General features: G+C 47.7%; 1 protein-coding gene across 3 annotated transcripts in view; it reads left to right on the top strand.

Moving 5' to 3' along the window:
* anks1b (ankyrin repeat and sterile alpha motif domain containing 1B) overlaps positions 1-10,000 on the top strand; it is a gene marked incomplete at its 5' end in the record, with an annotated part of 200,103 nt that overhangs the window by 93,885 nt on the left and 96,218 nt on the right. For all 3 annotated transcript variants that reach the window (XM_080022088.1, XM_080022087.1, XM_080022092.1), the window contains one exon: positions 5,081-5,237. In XM_080022088.1, the coding sequence (XP_079878214.1) occupies positions 5,081-5,237 (157 nt within the window). The remainder of the gene's footprint in view (positions 1-5,080; positions 5,238-10,000) is intronic.

Below are 10,000 nucleotides of genomic sequence, written 5' to 3'. Positions count from 1 at the left end.
TCCGTACCGTGACTCCTTAAAAACGCCAAAGTAAGTGCGACTCCCGTGTTTCTCTCATCTCCTTTCTGTTCTTTTTTACCCCCCCCCCCCTCGTCGCTCCGCCCCCCCCGGTTGTTTGCGTCGTCTCCTCCGTCTGCTTGGCTCTCCCTCCCTTCTTCTTCTTCTTCTTCTTCTTCTTCTTCCTCTGTTTTGCTGTGGAGCAGCGAAGCAGAAGGTGGACGTGGTTCAATGAGGAGAGCGATAAGAGACAACGCTCCGCTGCGGGCAGGAAGGTGCTGCGAGAGGACCCGGTGCGCGGGTTTCACGCCGCGCAGAGAGTGAGGAAAGGGCTGGTTATGGGTATGCGGAGAGGGGAAAGGAGGAGATTTCTGGCCCAAAACGCCATGGGCTCACATGTCTGCATTCACGTCCTCTGCCCTCCGGCCGCCAGCCCTTTCCAGCTCTAGCAGTCGAGCCAGTGCAGGCGTGGTTTCAGGTCTTCATCTCCTTCTCCTCTCCTCTCCCGCATGTCTTCTGCGTGTTGACCACACGAGTCCGGTTCAAACGAGCTGGGTTCGCGACGCCCGATGACAACAGCAGCGGTCCCGTCCCTCCCGCTCTCGCGTCCTTCTGTGAGAAAAAGTCTGCGCTTCCTGTGCGTTTCCCTGTTCGCCCCGGCTGGCAGTTTGTAATCGTGGCGCTTGCCCTTCCAGCCCGTGACGTCACCGCGACGAGACAAGACTCCTCGAAGCAGTGCGTGAGCTGAGAGCAGATCCTGTGCGGGAGGTAGGGCCGGGTATCGCTTTAAAAAAAATTGAATACGGGTACCATACCTCAACCTCAGCAAGACCATTAAAAGGTTATTTTTTTAAAAAGCAAAAATACTGAGTTAAAGGACAGGTGTATAATATTTTGTGGCGTCTAGCGGAACCGACTTTGCAGAAATGGAATCTAATATTCATAAGTATGTTCTAATTAGAGTATAACCCCGTGAAAATAAGAATCGTGTTTTTGTTACCTTAGAATGAGCCCTTTATATCTACACAGGGAGCGCGTACACTTCCACGGACGCCGCCATGTTGCGCTGCCATGTTTCTACGGTAGCCCCTAACGGACACCGGCTCTTCCTCTCCCTGTGACTCCCTTGACGTTACCGGGTGGTCTTTCCAATCTTTAACTCTGCAAACAGATTATAAGTGATGAAAGTTGCTCACACTATTCCGCTGTGAGACTAAAGGCCTGGAATAAAACAGCTTTTTTAGCATTACTTCTCCGACGTCGTTGGAAAAGGGTGGATGAGCTAGGGTGGGGGCGGGGATTCAGCTTGTCGGAATCTGCATCCTCACCGCTCGATGCCGCTAAATTCTACACACCGCTCCTTTAAAGGTCACGTGCTGCTTCGAAAACGTCTTTTAAAACCTGATGGCTTAATATAGCAATTTGGTATTTAAAACCGCGGAATCTCTCCCGTGCTCACCCGTATCAACGCTGTTCAGTGCACGACACCAAAGTGTGGAATTTGGCTACCTAGCCTCGGCGGAGGGATGTGCCGCCTGCTCTTTGATTCTGTGAATGAAACGCAGCGTCGTCCGGGCTGTCGTGTCGAATCAGCGTCCGCCCGAGCGCCCGAGCGCCTGAGCGCTGGCTGGGACTCCATTAGTCGCTAATGGCACTCTACACAGGCGCTGATGGAGGGAAACAAGGCGGGAGGGGGACGACGGAGAGGGGGCTACACTTTATTGAACTTTATTAAAATACAGTGCGATGAGTCTTAAATTGAGTGTGGAGTGAATTAAGGTGTGTGTGTGTGTGTGTGTGTGTGTGTGTGTGTGTGTGTGTGTGTGTGTGTGTGTGTGTGTGTGTCTGCCAGTGTCAGACAGAGAGGGAGAGAGAGAGAGGGAGAGATCATCAAGGGAGTGTTCATTCCACGGGCCGGGATGATTAATCCTCTTAGCGTGCGCTCGGTGTATGATAGATTGTCGAGTGCATTCTGGGTAATGTAGTGGGCGAGAGTGGCAGGAGGAATAACGGCCGTTCGGCGGGAGAGGATACGAAGCCGTGGAAGCTCAGTGAGGATTTTGGGGGGGCACTTGTGGAGCCTCGTCGACGGCTCATCGCCATAGCGACGGCCTCGTGGCCGATATAATGGATGAACAGTGGCGCCGATGGCACCTCGCTAATGATGATTGATGATCGCCGCATCCAGGGAAAGGACTGCATCGCCAGGGGGAATCATTTTGTCTCCGCGCGGAATTACGCTGCGTGGTGCGGTAACCTTTTCCCACCCCGCGACTCGCGTTCCCTGGCTGTTGTTTTTCATTCTTTGCGGGGACACACCAGCCCGAGAGATAAAAAAAAACAAAAAAACAGCCTTTTGGTTCTCCGTGCGCGCTGGGGCTCTCGGCACCCCTGTGGAACGCCGCCTCTTCCCACCGCTGCACCGATGATGGGCTGTGCGAAACCCCCATCAACAACCCGGGGCAATTCTTCCCGGGGACAAAGACATGAATGATGTTGTTGTCAATTTGTAAGCAAGCGCCATCACAAGTTTTCCAAGTCGACCAAGTTGCTTGCTGTCCTCAAAACACGCCCGGTCAATCTCAGTCATTGATTTTGAAAGAGTGTCAATTGTACTTCTGAATGATCTTCTATAGCTTGAACAGATTAACCACCTCTTCAAAATAAAGGACCATTATGTTGTGTGTGTGTGTGTGTGTGTCTGGACTAGAGCTAGTTAAATGACTTAGTTACCTTATTGACAGTTTTGGCCTGTGATCTACAGCTTTCTTCAGGACACACCACAGATAATAACAAGGCTGGAAAATCTCTCGGTGTCAAGAAATAAGAATGTGGAAAAAGAGACACTCGGGCTACGTTCGCACTGTGCCAACGGCCGATGTCAGATTCCAGCGCGAACCGGTCACGGTCCTGAACCACCGCATGCGCAGAACCACGTCACGCGCTCGTCGTACGGAAGTAAACATGGCAGGCAAATGCGCCCGGCGGTTGTCGGGCGGCGTGGAAGCGTGTACCTCGGCTCGAGCTCGCGGATGAAATCTTTTAATCCAGGCCCCGGCGACAGCAGAGCAGCAGAGCGCACGGAGGGCGCACAAAGAGGGTGTATGTGGACGTACCGTATGCGTCCAACATTTTTATAAAATATAATACATTTCTGCTGAAACACTACCTGTATTTATTTTATTTTTTTTCAAACAATTATTTTCAGATTGGAACTTTTTACAATTCCGAATAGCATTCGAATAGCGATCGTTTGACAGCTTGGATCGTGACGTGAACGCTTAGGGGGTCTGGTCTGGACGGCGAGGTCTGACAACGTCACCGTCCCTCCCCTGACTACGTCCATCCCGGCTCTCTCCCATGTTTTTTTTTTTTTTTTTTTTTTTAGGAATTCCGATTTGACTGTTCAGAACTTACCTCGCATTGGGGAAAAAGAAATCTGACCTGAATCCGATTTCGGACCGCATAATGAAAGTGGCCCAAATCCGAAATTGAGCACATCAGATTCGGACTTTGCCGCCAGGGTGAACATACGCTTGGAGGCTTTCAAGGGAACGTCCACCGCAGCAGGGAAATGCAAAATCATCCTCTTGTCTTCTTCAGAAGGCTGCAAACCACACTCTGAAGCTATTAACTCACTCTCTATCTATACATATACGTACATCAGAATATTGCACATCTTCTATAAAAGAGAGGGAGACCAACAAAATGAATATGATTTTTCTTTATTCTTCGGTGCAAGTCATACTACCTCTCGTCTTTGCTCGGTGGTGTTGATTTGAAGAGGCGGTGTTATTTTCAGGTAGATTTCTTTCTTTCTTGCTTTGAGTAATCGACCGCGTGATGAGGGTCTAAGGCCTCCCACACTGTGGAGGAACGGTGATAGGCTGGGATACAGATGGGCTGCCCCGCGGCGGCTGTTTCCTCCACAACAAAATCAGAACAAGACGACGCCATCATTTCAATCATGGAGTTTTCGTTTTGGAGTAACAGATCCAGGCAACCATGAAGAATGTTTCGTTCACGCTAATAAACCGAATTAAGACCATGGCGTTGCAGCAGAAGTTCTTTTTTACACCGCTGTGGGTACGGCATGAGTTGTGTGTTGAACACAATCAAATTCAAATAGACAATCAAAGGGCTTCTCAGCGAGGGTTGGAAGTCTTTGCGAGCTCCTTCTTTGGCTTGCGAAGTTCTCCCGGTCGGCCACGACTCTCCGGGCAAAGCAGGCGACGCCTTGCATATTTACGAGAGAAGCCCAATCAAAACCGAACTTGTTCCAACTGAACAAACAAACCCATTAAACCCAACAAAAAACATGTTCTTATAGTTTTTTTTTTTTTTTTTTTTATGTTATTTTGAGCTTCGCCCTGAAGTCCTTGAGGAGAAAAAAGCCCAGCTGAAAAGGGCTGGTGTTTGTGAGCGCCTCTCTGAACAGAACCGCTGTTGTTGGGCTTAAATGACACCCTGAGGGCAAACCCACAGATGACTTACCTGATACGAGCTGTGATTTGTTTTTTCCCCCCCCGCAATGGCTCCACCTCAAGGGGCGGGCGTGAACCGTGAGACCGTGAACAACCGCTCTAGCCCCGGCACTTGAAATTTAACATCAAACCCCCCCCCCACCCCCAAATCCCTTCTCCCCATCTCTCTTTTTCCCCAATTCATAAAGCTTTTTCACCTAATCTCATCGAGGACACGCAGGAGCAAATGGATCTTGTCAGTCTGTTTCCAGATCCAGCAGGCATAGCTTCAGAAACAGAACAGATTTGCTGATCAGTGTTTCATCGGTCCAAAGCGCATTGTTCTAGCCCTGTCGAAATGATATACTACAAACAATCCTAAGCCCCCGTATAGTTGCAGTACACAAGTGGGTAGGACTGGGTAAAGCGTCAAAACATTAGCGGTCACGATTTAAGTGCCGACTGCGAGCGGCCAGCCGCCATTAAGACGCATCGCCTGCATTGATTGGCCGTCAGAAGCCCTTTCGACGAAGAGAAGAGGTGAAGAGGGATGTTCCGTGTCGTTTCATGGTATAATCGAAAGAAATGTCAAAAGTAAAAAATCTCTCCCTCTCCCTCAGGACTCCAAGCGTTCGGCGGAGATCGCCGCCTCCCCGTCCCTGGATGTATTCCTGCCGGAGGATGAGGACAACCCCTACGAGTCGGTGACCACCGCCGTCACCAGGAAGCCCAGCTCGCTGGACATCAGCAGCCGGCACAATGCCTGCCCCCACGACGGTAGGACCCTCCCAACCCTCCCGACAGAATACCAAAAGTTTTTCCTTGCCCGGGTGGCGGTCAAGGCCAGGGGACGCCATTGAGTTCTACAGTACGTGAAACGCGATCATTTGAAGCCCTGCGGCGCGCGACCGTGATTAAGGGCTATCGAAGTGAACTTGACTCAATCTGTAGTTGGTTTCGTGTAACCCAGGGCCTTGCGAATTAGGGATCGTTTTCAGAATCGGCTGGTGTGGATTAGTTGAAAGAGTCTTTCGGGAACGTTTCTCTTTGGAATCCGTGTTGCAACGTTCAGTTTGTTTACAGCAGCAAGCAGAACTTAAGCCGCCTTGTGTCCTTCGTCTGGAAGCACAGTGTTTCCTCTGTGTTGCGTGGCCCTCGGTGTTTTCTGGTCCGTCTGATGACTGTCTGATCTCAGTCCTAAAATATGTTCAGATACAGTCTTTGGGCCATGTTCGTATGATGGGAATGCTTGTTATGGCGAGGACTCCGCCTGCTCTGCTCCACTTGCTCCTGATTTCCCTTTTCCCTGTTGCTTATTAGGCAATGTTTAAGAAAATGAACGGAAATTATATTTTTCAATCCGAGCAGTATAAAACAATTGATCTTTGAATTTTAACTGGATTTGTGAATTCTAAATGGGACTTGATTGGTTTTGAGAGGGAGATTCGGTACACCACATCTGTAGCGTAGCAGGTATTGGTCGAAGCCAAACTCAGTAACTTATGATCACTTTAAACAATTAGTAGCATCAGAGGCGTAAAAGCACCACTTTTGTTTCTCTTTTCCCTCTCTCAGACAGCCTTTCAGTCTCCATTTTTTCCCCTCTCCCTCCCCTCGTTGCGGTACGAACCCCGGCTTGGCTCCAAACATGGGCTTAACAGGGGGCTTACACAGAAAGGTTAATTAGGCACATGAGTGCTCTGTTGACCGGTGGAATGCCTCCCGGGCCTTTCCGTTTTCCACTTGCGCTAATGCTCAAATCAAATAACATTAGCGGTTAATTGAAAATCCACGCAGACCAAGTACTCAGACACCAAAATCGTTCTTCTAGCGCTTGTACGGAATTTTAAATGACGGCAGAGGACTATTGGTAAGGGAAAGTCGGCCAGGATTGTCATTCTCTGCAAATTGTGAAAAAGCCAAATAACCCAAACTCAAAATATAAGAAGGAACTTAATATACTTTTAATTATAATTATCGAAGTGCTGATTGAGACCGGGGTAAGTGGGTGGTATGGGGTCGTTTCCTCCTGCTCTCATGCATACATGAATAGCACCAACCCTTAAGCGTATGTTCCTTATTTCGAATACTTGATCCCTATATAAATACATAGTTTTACCCTTCTTCCTTCAAGGCGAGCCAGTGAACACATGCAAATTCTCTATATCTCGGCGGGCGTGGCCGTGGGGTGGCACTGACCGGCACTTGTTTTGTCTGTGGTGTTTAACGTCATAGCATCCAACTCCGGCAAACAGAAACAACAAAAAAACACCCACGTCCCCGCTCGCATAGCGATGCTATGTTACTGTCAGTTGTCACGGCAACGGCACCACCGATTTTCCAGTACAGGGCTGGTGAGTCACCTGTACGTCGCCATGGCAACTGTCTTGACATGGACCCCTACGTGGTGTTTGCTTTTGAGTGTGTGAATTTGCGCGAGGGCTTGGATGTTACACGTGTGTGCGTGTGTGTGTGTGTGTGTGTGTGAGAGAGAGTTGTGTAAAAGCTATTTGAAATTTGTCAAATGTGCAGGAATGTTACAAACTTGATATCTGTTAGCTGAGCTATAATCTGACAACTATTTAACTAACAAAAGTGCAACAAAGTGAAATTAGCGAAAAAAAGTTCTTAATAAAAGATATATTTGAATATGGGGAAATACAATATTATAAATATTGTATTTGACCTTTGACCTGTGTTGGTGTGTTATGCTGTACTGCTGGTGTGTGTGTGTGTGTGTGTGTGTGTGTGTGTGTGTGTGTGTGTGTATGTGTGTGTGTGTGTGTGTGTGTGTGTGTGTATGTATGTGTGTGTGTGTGTGTGTGTGTGTGTGTGTGTGGGTCTCAGCTGTTAAAGTACTGCATGATGTCAAAGAGAAACCTGCTTCACCTGACATTACTGATGGCCGTGGGTGTAGTATTTGTTCTGTGTTCTCTGTGATTGAGAGAGAAAGAGTCTGGAGTCTGTAACACGCACCTCGCACGATGCGAATGTGTGTTCTAAGCCACAACCTGCATATTTGTCGCAAATTGGATGATGATGTCACGCAGCGTCTCACTCAACAAACACATCTCTCTCCACCAACCGACCGGAAGTGTTAGTGTTTTTCACTAATTCGTGCTCCAAATGTGGATCGATATGGATGAAACTTGAAGCGCAAGATGTCTGAGGCGTCCCGGTTCTAACGACAACTCGACCGCGTCGGTAGCTCCAGCGGTTGTCCTGTTCCAGACACTTTTAGCCCGAAAAATGCGAAGGAGAAAAATAATAATAATAAAAATCTAAACAATAACACCTGTATATTCCTTGTTTACCTCTCGTCTCAACCCATGGCTCTGATTAACTGTACGTCGTACTGAATTGGACTCTGAGATATTTGACCTACAGTAATAGCGACATGCATTGGAATCGATCAGCCCAGCATGCCCTGTGTTTACATGCAGGAAGGAAAACGCAACTTGGGGTCTCAAGCAAAATAGTTTGAATAGTTTTTGGGGGAAGGTCCCGTTGTTTTAGCCCCAGACTCACTTGCACACGTATGGCCAAATGAAATCTGTATCCTGGAGAGGGACGAATGTGGTTGCAGCACCAGTGAAGCAAACAAACAAACCGGATCTATTTTATTTCCACTTAACGCTGTGGTCATGGGCCTGTTCGGTTTATCATGTTTGCGTAACTTATCGAATTGATTTTACAAAGATGTTCCTTTATAAAACTCGAATGAAATTTTCCTTATTATACCACTTGAGAATTGTTGGACTCTTTGTGCGGACGACTGGAAGAGTGGATCCGGATGGAAAGGAAAGGAGGTGGAAACACTAAAAGGGGAATCCAAGTCATTTACCACTAGATCTTGGTGTCAAATTCCATGCGCGGTTAAAGATTATAAACGGACGCAACACAGTTCAGTAAATTGGCCAATTTGAATGGCCACCTCCCCATCGCCTCATCAGAAGACATATTGATGGAGTCCAGTGGCTGATTGTTTACAGTGATTGATTTGAAGCACGCACATCCAGCTCCCAGGTGTTTCTGTTCACATTGGCAGCAGGTTTTGGTCGGTTCCATTCTGGAATTCAGTTGCCGTCCGCCCCTAAAAAAAAAAATAGCAACAATTCCGAATTAAGTATTTAGGCTCTGGGTGTCTTTTTGCAGCGTTTGTTTGTGTGTGTGATGGAGAGAGAGGGGGGTGTGAAGGAGAGTGAGAGAGAGAGAGAGAGAGAACTGGATAACAGGGCAGATTTCTCTGTCCGGCAGCTCCAGGGCCGTTTCAGGTGAAGTCGGCTACGTTAATGTGGATCCTCGGCACAGCAGATCAGCGGGGAGAAGAAAATCCTGGATTTTTCCCCCTTTTTCATCCAGTCACATGTCTGACTAATTGGACTCAGCCCTGTGACTCAGACACACACACAGGCACACAGGCACACATGCACACATGCACACATGCACACACACGCACACACACACACACACACACACACACACACACAAACACACACACACACACATGCACGCACGCACGCATCTGCATCCCTGCACATGTATAGGGGAGATGGAGGGCGATCCAGGCAGGAAATGGACTGTAAGAGAGGAAGAGAGCTAAAGGGGGAAATAGAGGCTTTTATTTTAACCCATCTTGAGGACACAGCAAAGCATCTCTCCGCAGTCTCCAACGACCAACGGGGGCTTTTTTTTTTTTACCCAAATCCGTGTGCTGGCTGTCAGGCGAGCCTCGGCTCAAGCTGCACCATCCAACCAGCCAGCGCCACCAGAGACCAGTCGTCACGCTGGAATGACACCAGCGCATCATTTTCTTTTTTGTTACTGCTTCGCCTGCTTTCGCTCCTCGGATCTCAGAGTCCCCCGTCTCGTACTGTCATTTCCCACAGCTTTTTCCCCATTCCTTTTCCATTTCTCATCCATTTTCTTTTCTTTTTTTCTTGTCTTTATTATTTTTTTTCCAATTTTTTTTTTTTATCTCCAACCCCTTTCGCTCCTTCCACCGTCATACAACTCCGCATCGTCATATTCCCCACAAACCTGTTGGGCTCCGCATGAGACCGAAATCAGAACAATTGGACAGAAAAGGATATCTTCACCGTCATTCATGCGTCTCAACAACAGTCCAGAGCGGCTCTCATCTTCAGGCCGCTGTGTATATATATATATATATATATATATATATATATATATATATATATAGATAGATATAGAGTGAATAATATTGCTCATCTCGCTCCAATGGCACCTGTTAAGGGGTGGGATATGCTAGTAGTAGTTAAGAGGAGCGACACCATGAACTGATGCTACGTTCCATGGGAACTCAAAACATTGTATTTGGGGTCAATATTGGACCTTGTGTATTGCTGCCTGCAGCTATATTTTTAATATTTTATTTATTTATTTATTTATTTATTTTACCTGTGCTGTCAGCATGCTGGGCATACAACACAGTATTTGTACAGTATGTCATTGCATCTTGGACAGAGTTAGTCTGCAAGTGGAGTTCAAGTTCTCAACCTGCAATGCAACCCTTTATT

The sequence above is a fragment of the Zeus faber genome, assembly GCF_960531495.2.
Source record: "Zeus faber genome assembly, chromosome: 21".
NCBI lineage: Eukaryota > Metazoa > Chordata > Actinopteri > Zeiformes > Zeidae > Zeus > Zeus faber.
This window is presented reverse-complemented; position numbering and strand designations above follow the sequence as displayed.